The sequence below is a fragment of the Rhinatrema bivittatum genome, chromosome 3, assembly GCF_901001135.1.
Source record: "Rhinatrema bivittatum chromosome 3, aRhiBiv1.1, whole genome shotgun sequence".
Taxonomy (NCBI): Eukaryota; Metazoa; Chordata; class Amphibia; order Gymnophiona; family Rhinatrematidae; genus Rhinatrema; species Rhinatrema bivittatum.
The window spans coordinates 551,965,958-551,982,438 of NC_042617.1; the positions used below are offsets into that span (position 1 = coordinate 551,965,958).

The 16,481-nt window shown below is 44.6% G+C and overlaps 1 protein-coding gene across 1 annotated transcript in view; it reads right to left on the reverse strand.

Moving 5' to 3' along the window:
• Positions 1-451: 451 nt before the first annotated feature.
• The window catches only part of DCBLD1 (discoidin, CUB and LCCL domain containing 1), a 105,794-nt gene continuing 89,764 nt past the window's right edge, over positions 452-16,481 (reverse strand). The window contains exons 13-15 of the mRNA XM_029596439.1: positions 12,669-12,718; positions 9,196-9,315; positions 452-1,270 (exon numbers count right to left, since the gene is read on the reverse strand). Coding sequence (XP_029452299.1) covers positions 744-1,270; positions 9,196-9,315; positions 12,669-12,718 — 697 coding nt within the window. The 3' untranslated portion in view covers positions 452-743. The remainder of the gene's footprint in view (positions 1,271-9,195; positions 9,316-12,668; positions 12,719-16,481) is intronic.

Here is a 16,481-nt window from a genome sequence, read left to right on the forward strand (position 1 = left end):
GTATCCATGAAGAGATGTTAGCAGCAAGGGCCCAGTGACCGTACAAAATTGTCACCAGCTTGAATTCTCACTACGCAAAAGCTGACAGCAGAGAATCTGGAAGAACAATTTGTACTTTGAGATTCAGGCAGCTCCACTTCTTCTGCATTTTAAAGTGCAGATTTTTTTTTTTTAAATCCACCTTCCACTTTCCAGCTCTCCCTGTTCCAACAGTCCCATATCTAATATATATGTCTGTACAGCATGGCATACAACTTGTAACACCACTTTCCAGCTGTCAGCCCCGGGGGAATGAAATGGAATAATAAGTGGTACATTTACAGAACAGCACAATGCTGAACAGACATCACCACCACAGTCAACACTGCATCTTCTAGAAATCCCTGCGTTGGCAGTGCCACACAACATCCCCCACACAGCTTGTAAGTGGAAAAGAATCAACGCGAATAAAACAACTTATTATTTTTAAAAAGTTAAACTTTCTGTACAAATTGCACATATTGAACAGGTCAACTCGCACCCAGAACCGCTGGAATAGCAACTTCTTACGATCTGTTGACAGATAATTAACTTATGAAAACCCCAACACATTTCCTGCAAAATAAATAAACATCAGAGGGACAATCTTCTTTGGTCTTGGCAGCATCCTCTTTCAGGACACACAAGGTCCCTTGCAGACCCAGGCTGTGGCACAGACGTCCAGTTCTGGGATTTCTGCAATAAGTTTGGTTCCCCTGCCCTGGTCATACCACCTCCGTCACTGCTGTTTTCCAGGTTATTGGGTTCAGGCATTCTTTCGGTGCTGAGTAACCATCGTTTGCCAGCGAACTTGCCGGATGTCTCTGATAGTCAGACGTGCTTGCTGTTAGGGCCAAGCTGCTACTTTTTACTTTGGGTTTATCGTACTCGCTCTCCTCAGCACTCTTCAGACACAGCGGTGTCTGGTAGCCCATGCCTCCAGGGTCAGACGTGCAGGGCTCAGGGATCGGGTGCTGCAGGGCCACAGAAATGGTGGGCACATTGTAGCCTGTCTCGGAGATGAAAGCGTTTTCTTGGATCCGATGACGCTCTATGATGGGGGTGGCGTACTCCGGCTCCTGGTTGGTCAGGGGCAGGGCATACTCGTGGCGGCTGCCTCGCTGTGGGCAGGCGTAGTGACTTTCAATCTCTGCACTGCAGATCTGATCTTCGGTCTTTGTGTCCACCGGTTTGAAGGTTGAGCCTTTTCTCATCACGGTCTCGGTGCCGATCATGAGAGGCAGCTGGTAATCTGAAAAGAAAGGAGAGGCAGCTTAATGAGATCAGACAAGGTGCCACTGCTCGCCATAAAATCGTGTACAAAGAAACCTCAACCAATTAGGATGCTCCGAGATACCATCTTCATTGGGCAAATGCTTACACATCTATGGTTTTGGGACTAACAACGTCCCTTCCCTTGGGTAACCTTAGTAGTCCAAAAATCTTCTACCTTAAACATTTGTTTACCTTATAACAGTATTCTCTACACTTAACTGCCTTGATAGTTTTAACTTGGCCAATTTTAATTTTACTCAACTGACATGGTAGTTCTTTACTACTACTCACAGTTTGGTTTTAATAGAGAAAATGTGTCTTCCATTAAAAATCTTAAAATGAGATCGTTACGAGACACAAAAATTAATAGTTAGTCTCGATCTTTTCTTCAGGAAACTCAAAGGTCATCGTACACACCTCACCAGCTTCCTCTTGCCTACCCACAAAAATTTACATTTCTGGAACAATAAGATATTTTAGAGATTGCGAAGATGCTGCTTTACCAAGCCCTGTACAGGGAAGTTCCCTTACTTCAGTAAAAGCAAGCTGTGGAAGCGGGTCTTACGCAGCGTAGATAACTTGGAGAGAAGCAGCGAGAAGGAAGGAGGGGCAAGGTGAAAAGGGACTGAGGGCTAAGAGTAGGAGTTAGCCAATAAGCAAAGAGGATGGTAGCAAAGGGCCAATGGGGTGTAAGGATAAGGGTTTGAAGAAAGTTCGTTAAGGTTCATTAACACATTAGCCAGGGAGAGGCAAAGGACAGGTCACGTTTTGCATGGCTGGTAATTTTCAAGGCCTGAGACCGTTCGCACTGTATGGTGTACCACTCGAGGACAGTGAGAAAGCGCGAAGCGACTGACGAAGGTAGTACAGATACAGGGTTAATAAAAAAAAAAAAAAGGTATGGAGGCAAGATGGCGGCATAGCAGGAGGCAGGAACGTTCGAGTTGTAATTTAGAATTTTATTCCTGAATATTAGGGGCGTGCATTCGTTTTGAACTTAAATGTAAAACGCAACTTTTTTTTTTTAACTTAAAAAAGTGATGAGGCGAAAACGATCGGATTTCCAACTTATTCAACATAGCATAAGAACATAAGAACATAAGAAAATGCCATACTGGGTCAGACCAAGGGTCCATCAAGCCCAGCATCCTGTTTCCAACAGTGGCCAATCCAGGCCATAAGAACCTGGCAAGTACCCAAAAACTAAGTCTATTCCATGTAACCATTGCTAATGGCAGTGGCTATTCTCTAAGTGAACTTAATAGCAGGTAATGGACTTCTCCTCCAAGAACTTATCCAATCCTTTTTTAAACTCAGCTATACTAACTGCACGAACCACATTCTCTGGCAACAAATTCCAGAGTTTAATTGTGCGTTGAGTAAAAAAGAACTTTCTCCGATTAGTTTTAAATGTGCCCCATGCTAACTTCATGGAGTGTCCCCTAGTCTTTCTACTATCCGAAAGAGTAAATAACCGATTCACATCTACCCGTTCTAGACCTCTCATGATTTTAAACACCTAGCTATGTTGAATACTTTGGAAATCGCGATTGTTGATCCTAAATAAAAATTTAAACCCCTCACCCTCCTTAATCCCCCCCCCCCAAGACTTACCAAAACTCCCTGGTGGTCCAGCAGGGAGTCAGGACGCCATTTCTGAACTCCTTTGCGAGGAGCACGTGACGTCGGCGTCACGTCGGAGTGACGCGGCGTCACGTGATTCCCCGCGCATTCGCTCCGGGACCCTCGTTGCACCAAAAAGGAACTTTTGGCCAGCTTGGGGGGGCCTCCTGACGCCGACGTCACGTGCTCCTCGCAAAGGAGTTCAGAAATGGCGTCCTGACTCCCCGCTGGACCACCAGGGAGTTTTGGTAAGTCTTGGAGGGGGGGGATTAAGGAGGGTGAGGGGTTTAAATTTTTATTTGCATGTATGGACATAGACTCAACTTATGGAATTCTCCATATGTCCATATTGACCGAAATTGACCCCCCCTTTCGACTTATGGACTTATGAACATAAACTTTTGGTCTGCACATCCCTACTGAATATATCATTATGCCTGCAAAAAGAAAAGGTAAAGTAAGGATTTACCCCACCGAATCCTTACCACCGTTGACTCAGCTCGAAATCGATCGATTCCTGTCCGCTCCCGAAGTTCGGGGAACTGAGGAACCCGTTGGGAGTCCCTGTGGAAGAGAGCAGGGAGCTCTCTTGGAGGAAGCCTCCCTGAGCCCTGACCAGCGCCAACGTCCAGCTCAGCGCGACCCCGAGGCTGAACCAGCTCCGACGCTAACCGATGACGCGGTGGAGGCAACGGAGCAGGAGGGGGGCACTACCTCGGAGGATGTGCGCGCTGAAAGCCCTCAGAACGCCGTTGAAGGAGTTGGCTCTGGCGAGAGAGGAGGAGAGACTGGGCTACAGAGCACCGGAGGAACGGTGAGAGAGGGGGTGCCTGTAGGAAATCAAGCCCGGAGGACATCTGAAGCTGGAGGTGAGTCTACGGTCATTCCACCTAGACCGCAGACTATAACATTGGAGAACATATGGGAGGTGATGGTGGGACTTGGGCCCTCCATGAATAGATTGGAAAGGAAAATGGACTCAGTTGCCCATAATTCTCAACAGAGAATAGATGAATTTCAGGAACAGATAACTCAAATTTCAAGCAAAATCGGCGTTGCAGAAAACAAGATTAAAGCGATACAAGAATTCAATGGGACAATCCTTAGAGATCAAATATCTTGCATAAGAAGATTGGAAGCTATTGAAAATAGTTCAAAACATCTAAATATAAGGATTTTAAATTTCCCCAAAATAGTGGGAGAAATGCCCTTTACCACATTAAAAAGATTCCTTACCGAAGCTCTCTCTTTTTTGCCTGAGAATTTGCCATCTATAAATTGTTGTTACTTTGTTAATAAGAGAGCTTCGGCTGGAGAAACAAATAAAGTCAACATTCCGGTTAATTTAACAAGCTTCTTGGAAAATTCAAGTATGGATGTTATAGAGAGAGGTACTCTCTTGGCATCCTTTATTTATAAGCAAGATGTAAATTCTATCATGAAAGCATATTTTAGGAAGTTTCCCCTGAATTATTATGATCAGCCGGTGAAGCTATTTCCTGATGTGGCCCAGGCCACTCAAATTAGGAGAAGAGAATTCCTTACTCTAAGACAGAAAGCTATTGAATTAGGTTTTTCCTATGTTTTACGTTATCCGTGTAAATGTATATTGAAAAAAGGCAACGAGGTATATGTTTTCTTTCAATTTGATCAGTTAAAGAAATTTGTGGAGGCCAGGTTACCTACCACTTCCTCTCCAATATCTACCAATGTGAAAAGGGTTGAATTTAGTAAAGCTGGAGAATAGCTATGTTAATGCCCTATTTGAATTTATAAACATATTTTCTTATAGAAACATAGAAACATAGAAATGACGGCAGAAGAAGACCAAACGGCCCATCCAGTCTGCCCAGCAAGCTTCACACACTTTTTCTCTCATACTTATCTGTTTCTCTTAGCTCTTGGTTCTATTTACCTTCCTCCCCCACCATTGAAATATCTAGCTTGATTAGTTAGGGGTAGTAGGGGTAGTAACCGCCGCAATAAGCAAGCTACACCCATACTTATTTGTTTTACCCAGACTATGTTATACAGTCCTTATTGGTTGTTTTTCTTCTCCCCTGCTGTTGAAGCAGGGAGCTATGCTGGAAATGCGTGATGTATCAGTCTTCTCCCATGCCGTTGAAGCAGAGAGCCATGCTGGATATGCATCGAAAGTGAAGTATCAGACACATTTGGTTGGGGTAGTAACCGCCGTAACAAGCCAGCTACTCCCCGCTTTGAGTGCGCGAACCCTTTTTTCTTCCCCCTGTCGTTGAAGCAGAGAACTATGCTGTATATGCATTGAAGGTGAAGTATCAGGCTTATTTGGTTTGGGGTAGTAACCGCCGTAACAAGCCAGCTACTCCCCTCTTTGTGAGTGTAAATCCATTTTTCCACATTTCCTCATTTCCACATTTCCTCATTTCCTCTTGCTGATTTCTCTTTTAATTTTCACTTGCCTCGAATCTTCAAGTTACTATATATAAGAGTTATTGTGAATGTGCAATAATAATAATTCAATATATTAATATGTTGGTGAGGTTTTGACTAAAGGAAGAATATTACACAATGGCTTACTTATGTAAAATGGCACCATATGTTATAAATATGATTTATTTTTCTTGATTTGTAATGAAAATCTGATAAATAAAGAATAAAAAAAAAAAAAAAAAAAGAAGTGAATACCGCCTTGTGCTCATGCCGCGGGGAAAGGAAAGACGGAGCAAGGCTGAACTGCGCTTGTTGGCGCAAGGCATGCACGAGCCGACCGCGCGGGCTGAGGTGCGTGTGTCACCCGACAGCGAAGGGCGAGAGCCGGTCAGTTGCAGGGCTGTGGAAGCACGTGCGGCGGCGGCAAGTTCGGGGGAGAGCGGGCCGGAACCAGCGTCGGATGATGAGATGGCAGACAGGAGCGCAGGCTTCCTCGAGTTGGACCAGCAGAGAGAGGAACTTTCTTTTACAGCATCATTGCTCGTTCCAAAACGGATCAAAAAGGGATAGGTACGATTCTTAGTTTGCGAAGGGATGGGAATTGCAGGGTTTGCCCGGTTCGTTTAGCAGAGCAGTATTTGGAATTCAGACCTAACAAGGAGGGAGCTTTCCTAATACATGCAAACGGCAGACCGGTTACGAGATACCAATTGACCAGTGTATTAAGGGAGGCAATCGGTAGGATGGGCAGAGACGCGAGCAGGTATAGTTCGCATTCTTTTCGTATCGAGGCTGCGACGTCAGCGGCCGAGGCAGGCTTTCCGGAGAATAGGATAAAAGGACTGGGCAGATGGAAGTCTAACACTTTTAGGGCTTATATTCGTCCGTAAAGGGGTAGGAAGGGAACGTTAAGGGAGGAATTTCGTTAACAATTTGTGTTTGTTTTGCAGATCACAGGGGACCCGGAAAGTTTGAGGGATGCGCCTGGTTAGTGGGTCATTCCTACATTCACAGGGCGCAGCGAATAGCGCTGAAAAGGCCATATGGTGAAAGTTTGGAGTTGAATGCAAAAGGATGGAGATTAGCCTGGTTTAGTAAGAGAAGCATGACCTGGGACGAGCTGCTGCCTTTCCTGTATGAAAGGATCGATATGTGGGGTGTGCCTCATGTTCTGCTCATTCATTTAGGAGGGAATGACGTGGGGTACAAAACATGTAGAGAATTGTTGACGTGTATGAAGAAGGACCTCTCCCAGTTATGGATACGGTGGCCCAGAATGAGAATAGGATGGTCAGACATTATCATTCGATTGAGGAATAGGGAGGAAACATTGTGGAAAATAGGAGTGAAGAAACTGAATAGACAGATGGGTAAACGGATGGGTTGGCAAGGGGGTTTTTGGGTAAGGCATCAATGGTCCTGGATAGAAGAAGCGGGGTTGTTTGCAGGAGATGGGGGTTCATCTGTCGGAAATAGGGATGGACATGTTCAATAACTCTATCCAAGAGGGGTTGGAAAAGGAAGTAGCGAGATGGTAGGCCTGCAGTTTGGGGGGAACAAGTTGGTTCAACTTGTTTGGTGGTGGAAAAACCCGAGCCCAAGCGAATTTTGTGAAAGGGTTTGGCGTAAAGATAAGGGGGGCAAGCCCGGTGTGCCAAGAAGTGCAGAGTCATGCATCTGGGGTGCAGCAATCCAAAAGAGCTGTATGTGATAGGCGGTGAAAGACTAATGCATACGGACTGGGAGAGGGACCTTGGTGTGATAGTGCCTGATGATCTGAAGGCGGTGAAGCAATGTGACAAGGCGATAGCTAAAGCCAGAAGAATGCTGAGCTGCATAAAGAGAGGAATAACCAGTAAGAAAAAAAGAGGTGATAATCCCCTTGTACAGGTCCTTGGTGAGGTCTCACCTGAAGTACTGAGTTCACTACTGGTGCCCGTATCTCTAAAAGGATAAAGACAGGATAGAGGCAGTCCAAAGAAGAGCAACCAAATTCATGAGGGGTCAGCATTGGAAGACTTATGTTGAGAGGCTGAAGGATCTGAATATGTGTGTACTCTGGAAGACAGGAGGTGCGGGGGAGATAAGATACAGACCTTCAGATACCTGAAAGGTTTAATGATGCACAATCGTTAAATATTTTCTGTTGGAAAGAACTCAATAGAACTAGGAGACATGAAATGAAACTCCAGGGAGGATGATTCAGAACCAATGTCAGGAAATATTTCTTCACGGAGAGTGTAGTGTAGTAGAAAACAGTGAAGGAATTCAGAGGGGCATGGGATAAACACTGTGGATCCCTAAAGGCTATAGAAGTTGGAAATAAAGAAAAGAGTGAATGGGGGTAACTGGGGGTAACTTGCTGGTGTGGCAGTTGCTACCTTTTAATAGTTAAGCCCTGATACTGTTAACGCAACTCCATCATTGCTCTCTGCTTCAATGGCAGTGGGAAAAGGGGAATCGGATTCAGTCAGCAACCAACAAGGGCCCCCCCCGACTTTTACGGTTTGGGGAACAAATAAACATGGGGGTAACTTGCTGATGCAGCTTTTACTACCCTCTAAATCATTAAGCCTGACTCTTTTGATGCAGCTCCATCATTACACTCTGCTTCCATGGTAAGGCTTAAGGAAAATTGGTTTCAAACAGCATCCGAGGCCCTGACTTTTATGGTCTGGGACAGTGATAAGCATGGGGGTAACCTGCACAGTGCAGCAGATACTGGCATAAGCATGTTGGGCAGACTGGGTGGGTCATTTGGTCCTTTTCTGCTGTCATTTCTATGTTTCTCTGTGTGTGTGTGTTTGGGAGTGAGGGTGCGTGTTTGTGTGTGAGAGAGGGAGCCTGTGTGAAGGGATGTGTATGTGAGAGAGAGAGAGAAATGGAGGCAGCCTGTATGCAGGGGTGTGTGAGGGTGTGTGTGTTTGAGAGAGCGAGCCTGTGAGAGGTGGATATGGGTGTGAAGAGGGACAAAGGGAGGCGGTGTGAGGATCTGTATGAGAAAGGAGTCAAACTCTACAAGTGGAGGGCTTGGGGGTGTAGATAGAGTACAAGGGGTTGAGTCTGGAGTGGGAGGAGGGGCGAGTTAGTGTAGAGAAGAGCTGGAGCTTGAGAGGACAGAGTGAAAGAGGTCTGGCCAGGGGAGTTGGGAGAAAGGGAGAAGGAACATTCCTACAGATCACTTCTTGGGGAAACTGCTCAAAATATTTAAAACTCTGCATCTTTGAGTAATAACTTTTCTGAATTACATTTTCTAGTTACTCAAAGGCTGTGATGTAGGAGTATCTTCTGCAGTCTTGTGGGGAGAGAGCGAGCAAAGAAGGGAGATTGACACAGAGGGAAAATGAGGGGAGGCAGAATGGGCTGGAAGGAGCTGGGGGGGGGGGGGGGGAGAGGAGAGCCAGAAGAATAAGAGAAGGAGGGGCAAGAAACTAGAGGACCAAAGCAGTAAAGGAGAGTACCCTACCTTGTTTTTATTTTTCAGCTACTTCAAGCTCTCGACAAGACACTGCTACTATGACCCTCCTTAGGCAAATCACTTCATCCTCCATTGCCTCAGGTACAAGCTTAGGGCCTGATTCACTAAGGCTTTTCTCCCATTCTGTGTTTATGGGGAAATTGCTCACTAAAGAAGGCTGTTATGACTGTGAGCCCTCTGGGGATAGGGAAATAAACTACATTACCCGAATCGATCTCACTCTGAGCTGTCAATGACCAGGTGTGAGCCAAACACATATCAATACAATAACAACGTGCACCACTGAATCCTTCCCGTTGGAAGTGGGATCTTCTGGAGCGAGGCAGTCACCAGTGAGCCCGCTCTCGTGCCTGTACGTGCTCCTCGCCGAGGTGCCTCGTATTCTTTACCTGCGGTGTTGCGCGTGACGAGGTCTAACTTTTGCAGGCTCTCCTCTTCTTTGTTATAGCAGATGGTGAACTCCGCTGACTGGTGTCTGACAAAGGGATGGTTCATTTGCTGCCAGCAGCCTATTAATAAAATAATATCCATCAAAATTACAATTTGATTTTCAAGTTTTAAATTAAGGCACAGCTCAGTTGCCTAATGCTGCAAATCTTCTCCGTGAAGACATAATTTACAAGGATGGTTCATCTAACTCTTGAGTTCAGATTGAGAAAACCCGGAACTAAGCGTTTCCAAGCCCAGTTTTTTTTTTTTAAAAGCGAAACTCGCTCACCACTGGCCCTCGGCATACAACACAGGACACTGCTGCGCCTTGCAGCACCCAATGTTATCTCAGCTTTTGCACTGGCTTATTTACCTTTTTACTTGCATTAAAGCAAGGAACAACAGTATTAAAGTCCCAGAGCAAAACAAAAATAATACATTAGCAAACACATTCTAAACAGAGGTCTTTATCATATAAGAGACAGGATCTCTGTAAATCATCGTACGAAAAAACAAAAATGCAACAATTAGTATAACAATTGAAATGCTAGCGCACAGAACAAAATAAATATTAACTGCAACACAAAAAGTCATCTAATTAAAAACGGGTGTAGTGATAAAGCAATTTTAAATTGGAACCAGGAAAAAAAGCCAAATTTGCAGCAGCCAATATATTTCCTACCAGATGCCGTCGCTGATTACATACCAGTGAGCAGGTTTTCTTGAAAGCTTTCTGTGTTTATTTTCAAGAACACTATTCTCCCATACACATGCAGAGCCAGATATTGAGTTTTTGCAAAAAAAAAGTGCCAAATGCCTGCAAGTCAGTGTGCTGGCACGATTTGGAAATGCTGCTTCTTTTAGCCAATGATTTCAGCTTCTGCAACCTCAGGAATAGCAACATATCAATAGTATTAAAAATAAAACAGTTACGCAAATCATAACTGCTTTACAAAAGTGTTGTAATCTTCAGCCTCAATCCTACCTCCTGGTATTATTATTATTATTTTTTAATCTTGGTATATTTCCCATCCCCGAGGTTGCAAGAAACTAAACCCCTGTGGGGCAAGATGCACCGTTTCAGAATTGTAAGCGACCTGCAAGCAATCGACACTTATTTTGTTCCTCTTTGCTTAAAACTTAAGTCTCGCCTTGTATGTTTACCTCAGCCAGCATCAGAAGATACAATAACTGTAACTGAAAGTTTAGGGGGCGGGTTTTAAAAGGGGAACCCCGAAAACCCGTTCCTGCGTGCGCCGAGCCTATTTTGCATAGGCCCGGCGACGCGCGCAAGCCCCAGGACGCACGTATGTCCCGGGGCTTGAAAAAAAGGGGCAGGGTGGTCCGGGGGCAGGGCAAGGGCAGGACTGAAGCCTCTGGCACAGCGGCCGTGCCAGGGGATCGCACGCCAGCACTTGGCCAGCGCGTGCAACCTACACCTGCCCAGAGGCAGGCGCAACTTTTAAAATAAAGGTAGGGGGGATGATTTAGGTAGGGCTGGGGGGTGGAGGGAACGGGGAAAGCCATTGGGGCTCCCCTAGGGCTTGGCCCGCGCAAGGGGGTAGATTTTCAAACACGGCGCGTTCGTGTACTTTTGCTGGCGCATCAGGCGCAAGCAAAAGTACGCAGGATTTTAGTAGATACGCGCGTAGTCGCGCGTATCCGCTAAAATCCTGGATCGGCGCGCGCAAGGCTATCGATTACGTATAGCCGGCGCGCGCCGAGCCGCGCAGCCTACCCCCGTTCCCTCCAAGGCCGCTCCGAAATCGGAGCGGCCTTGGAGGGAATCCTCTCACGCCCCTCCCCTCACCTTCCCCTCCCTTCCTCTACCTAACCCACCCCCCCGGCCCTGTCTAAACCCCCCCCTTACCTTTGTCGGGGGATTTACGCCTCCCGGAGGGAGACATAAATCCCCGCGCGCCAGCGGGCCTCCTGCGCGCCGGGACGCAACCTGGGGGCGGGTACGGAGGGTGCGGCCACGCCCCCGGACCGCCCCGGGCCGTAACCACGACCCCGGGCCCGCCCCCAAAACGCTGCCGACACGCCCCGAAAACGGCGCGGCGCTCTGCCCCGCCCCCGACACGCCCCCCTCCGAAAACCCCGGGACTTACGCGAGTCCCAGGGCTCTGCGCGCGCCGGTAGGCCTATGTAAAATAGGCCTACCGGCGCACAGGGCCCTGCTCGCCTAAATCCGCCCGGATTTGGGCGGATTTAGGCGAGCAGGGCTCTTAAAATCCGCCCCAAGGTGCACAAGAGTGCACCCCCTTGCGCATGTTGACCCCGGATTTTACAACATGTGTGCGGCTGCACGCGCATGTTATAAAATCGGGCGTAGATTTGTGCGCACCGGGTTGCACGCACAAATCTACGCCCGCGCGTAGCTACTAAAATCTAGCCCTTAATGTTTATTATCCTCAAGAACTATCAAAAAACGGCTGAATTTTTTTTAGTTTGAAAAAATCTAGAATAAAATTGGAGGATTAATAGAGTGCTTCACATGGACAGGGGCTTCCAGGAAGTTGTCAAAGACCTGTACGAAAATCACAGACATTTCTTCTGATAAAATATTCAGACATCACAGATGACCGAAACTTCAGGTATGTAATATTTGTGTGTGCACCTGCTAGCAGCAATTGAAAATGCAAAATGAGGTTCATTAACAAAATGGCCTTAAAAGTCCTCAAGTCCAGTCAGACCACCATCACTTCCTTCCCAGACACAGAGAAACTCTCAGGGTCATTCTTTATTCTGTGATGTGCATGCGATAAGGCCCTACCGCACGCGGAACCGGCCGCATCGTGGCAGTATTATTCTAATTAGGGGACGGGGAGGAGTGTGGGCAGGATTTGGGTGGAGTTATCTACCAGCAGCACTGCAGGTGATAATTCTTTTCACATTACTGCTGGCAGCATCGCGGGAAATAACTACGGTACAACGTTTCCCATGGCGCTATGGGGGCGATAGTGTGCGGCGTGGCTGCATCGTGGTTGGTGAAACCACACCGCCGCGATGCGGCCGGCTGCCCACTATCCCCCCCCACTCCTTTTTTTTCGCGCCTCATCATTCTGCTATAAATATAGCAGAACGATGAATCTAGGGGTCTGTTTGTAGGGCGTGGCAGAGAGGATTTGAGTCTTTTTTTGTCCCCATATGCCCAACTCTGATTTAAAGACTGGTTCCTCGGTCATCCTTCCATCCCCCCTCTCACCCACATCGAAAGTTGATTTGTGGCTAAAGATAAGCTATCACCAATCCAGAATGATCAGAGGAAGAAGAGACCCATATGGCCTCAATAGCGCCCAATCTTCATCTCTGGAAAGTTCTTACGTAGGCTCAGTACAAAAATGGCACAGCCACCAAAGAACCTGGTGCTTTCCTCCGAAGTCCAAGATAAGTTTCTAGATACAATGAAAAAAACATTTTGCAAACAGACCTGTTTTCTGGCCATCGGCTGAGCTGTAAGCATCCCCTTTCGCCTTTCTCCTGTAAGAAAGGACAGGTTCATAGGTGAGCTTTTCAGACATGGCTTCCCAATCTCTGAGCCTCAGCAGACGCCAGGCTTGTATCTATTTTTGTACAGATAAGCTGCTGCCATCACGCCCAGCTGCAGTACCGGATCTACTTCTTACACAACATAGCGACACGGAAACGTACAGAGAAGGAAACCAGCACTCGAGCTCGTTTCCATCAACCATGGACGTCTCAAGGCAATGAAGACTCCCTCGTGGCCTGTTTACAGCACGTTAAGATCTTTTGTGTCTACATCTGCTCAGCTGCTAAATATTCAACTTGCCATGACACGGAGAGCGGGGGACGAATGGAGGCTTTGAGAACAGCATGAAAACCTTCTTTGCCTGCTCACTTTCTGGGTTCAAATCCACTTGCGCTCTCGGTTGCTGCATAGAAGCTTCCTTATAATACCTAGCTCAGGACACGTTCTCCCTCTGTAGCCAATATGAGGGCCACACCCAACTTTGGACACATTTTAACAAGTAAATGGAGGAGGCATGCAATGGAAAGCACAGGCCAGCCACGTACAAGAAACCCAAAGGCTGAATTTTTCTGAGTTTTTTTCACACAGCCCTAAAATTCTCTTGCTGCTCTCTCTTGACCTCTCATAGAAAACTGTTCATATTGCACAAAAACAGCAATGAACACAAAAATGGGTCAGTAATACAAGTCTCCTATACCAAAAGCCAGTGCCAGACACAGATAGTTTTCTGTGCACTCTGATCACATTTATGCTCCAGATTCCAATTCTCCCTCTTATTCCTCTTATTATTGAACAATATTGAGTGGTACAAAATTGTTTTTTTTGTGCTTTGGAAAAATCTGTAATTTCTGACCATAACTGTTACAGGAAATTTAGCTACTCTTATCCATGTGATGGGTACCAATCATCAGGATTATTATACATGCTGGCCTTAAAGAAGAAACCCACAGCTTGCAGTTTATTCAGGACACAGCAGCACATATTCTCTTGGGTTTGAAGCTTTCAAATCACACTTCCCCCTGTGTAGAAATCTCTACATTGGTTATCTGTAACTTCTAAATCATATTTAAAATTCTGATATTGGTATTTAAATCACTTCATGGACAGGGACCAAGATATTTAACAGAGCATCAATATATATTTACAAATCCTATCCCCTAAAGAATGAAATTGATGGAGATTTAAAAAAAAAAAAAAAAAAAAAAAAAGCATTTTCATATCTTGGTCCTTCCTCTGGAATTCAGCAAACAATATCTGATTTTTCTGTAAACAAAGCCTGGATTTTGACTTTAGCTTTATATTTATTTTGATTAAGAGCTTACCATTTAAATAGTTTTGATTTTATTAGGGTTTTATGCATATTTTTAGTTTATTTTACTTAAATTTTAGTTGATGTCCTGTTTTTGCATTTTGTTTTTATGATTTTTTTTGTTTAAATGTATTACATTCTTTATTATAGGGGTAATTTTCAAAAGATTTCTATGTTTTACACTGGCATAGATGTGAGTAAATAGCATATACATGCATGCTTTATCGAAAGTAAATTTGCTAACTCTAAATGGGGGTTTCCGTAGACAATATGATGAATTAGTCAAGACACGTGGGTGATGTCATCGAAATGCACCAAATGGACTTTTCTTTCTTAACTCATTTAGCTTTTACTCTACTAAGCATGCATGGGAGTTCCCACATGCTTGCTGCTTCATGAGCCTCTCAGTTGATTGTAGAGCTTATCTTTAGCTCGGTAGTTGACTCTCAAGGCAGGTAGGTATTAAGCATGACTAATTCATCCTTCTGTCTAGGGAGAACCCCCATCTATGGTAAGCAAACTTGTTTCTCCATCAACAAGCAAGGCTGAATTAGCCATAACACATGGGGAATCCAAAGCTGAGGGTTGCAGCAGAGCCCTTATTGAAAAGCAACCTGAACCTACCCCCACTCCCTTCCTCCCTAAGGAGAGTGGACCACTGGGTGAAAAGGCTGCACAAAACTGCTTGCCCAAAGTTACTGTCACAGCTTGACAGATTGTCCAGACAGTAATGAACCCCAGCAACTGAAGGAGCTGAATCCTCTTCTTCGGGGAGAGCATTACCCAGGTGGGGAAGGCCTTGTCACTAACCAGTCATCCAGGTAAGGAAACACAAACGAGGTAGATGCCAGAAAAGTCCTTTTCAAATTCTTTATTGGGTGGCGATGAATAAAATCAACAAGGAACGCCCGACTCAGGCCAAGTTTCGCCACTTTCCCAGTGGCTGCCTCAGGGGCTATACGTAAACATACATTTATATACACAATATACTCATTGTTGTTATTAAACCATTGGAACAGAGGATACGATGAAAGAAGGATGAAATAAAAGGGGGGAGGAAGATGGGACCGTCTCTCCAAATTAATGGTTTAATACCTTCACTCACTGTAGTTCATCTCTATCCCGACCCTCTTTTCAGTGTTATAAATAATTTACATGTCTCTTTTTGAGCCGATATTTTTTTTTGACTTATCGCATTCTCATTTACCAGCCCATTTTTTTTGGCGTGGGCAATTGCTTTTATTTTTTCATTTTTTATTTTCTCGTATACACAGTGTTTAGAATAAGTTTTCCAAATGTGTTTCACTATTATTATTACAACAATGAGTTATCACAATTGTCATCCACATTATTTATTATGTTCACTGCTTGCTCTGCTGAGCAAGCCACACCCCTGTGATGATGGACACACTTTTTGGCGCCAAAATTATATTTAAATAACCAGCTTTCAAATCGTTCCCTTATGCAACAGTATGAGTGGAGACGGCACATGCCAACTAGCAGTCTACAAGGTAAAACATTCATTCAGAATTACTTTTTTCAGAGCATAATCCGTTTTAATTTGTTGAGACTGCCTCTTTGTTACCTTTGTCAAACCAGTCAGTTTGTCGGCACATTTTCTGACAGCATCCTTCGTTCCAATAGTTAATTATTTACATTAATATCCATATATCTAGAATAGGTAATCAGTAAAATGCTTTCTTTTGAGCAGAATTATTGCCTACCCAGAATAAAAACTCACACCTCCTCCAATAAAAAATAGACCACATTGCGTCTGTTCCATCTTCCTCATACTGAGGAACCATATGTTGTTATCCTCTCTCCTCGTTCACACCAAGGAACCATGTTAATGTTACTGTTATTTCTCGTCTATCCTATTTAATTATTTACCCTCCTCCCAGTTTCTAATTCCCTGTTAAAATGTAATTTCCATACTTTACCAGTTTTGATGTAAACCGGCATGATGTCCACAACTAATGCCGGTATATAAAAATGTTTAAATAAATAAATAAATAAATAAATATTTGATCACATTACATTTCTACTTGCCAGCCCGGTCAATTTCCTGGCTAGTTTCGCTTCACTACATTACAATGAACACTATTTACACTTGAGCAATTTAAGTGTCTTTGATTATGATTATGTTTAACATTATCTACTCTATCTTGATCCCTTTATAGTTGTTTAATATCATCCACTTTGTTTGATCCCTTTACAGTATGTGGCGCCATTAAGTGATGGAGCCATCAAGCGCATAAGTTTTATCTGTTTCACATTAAGGTGTGTTCAGTTAATTTATTATTTTTATTAATTTTTATTTTTTATTCTTTTTATCGCACATTTCTATTTCTCACATTATTTCTCATTTTTTCTATAGATGCGTGTGTACTGCAGATGGCTTCTGATTAATAACGTCAGAAGTGAATATTTTCAAATTTGTTCCA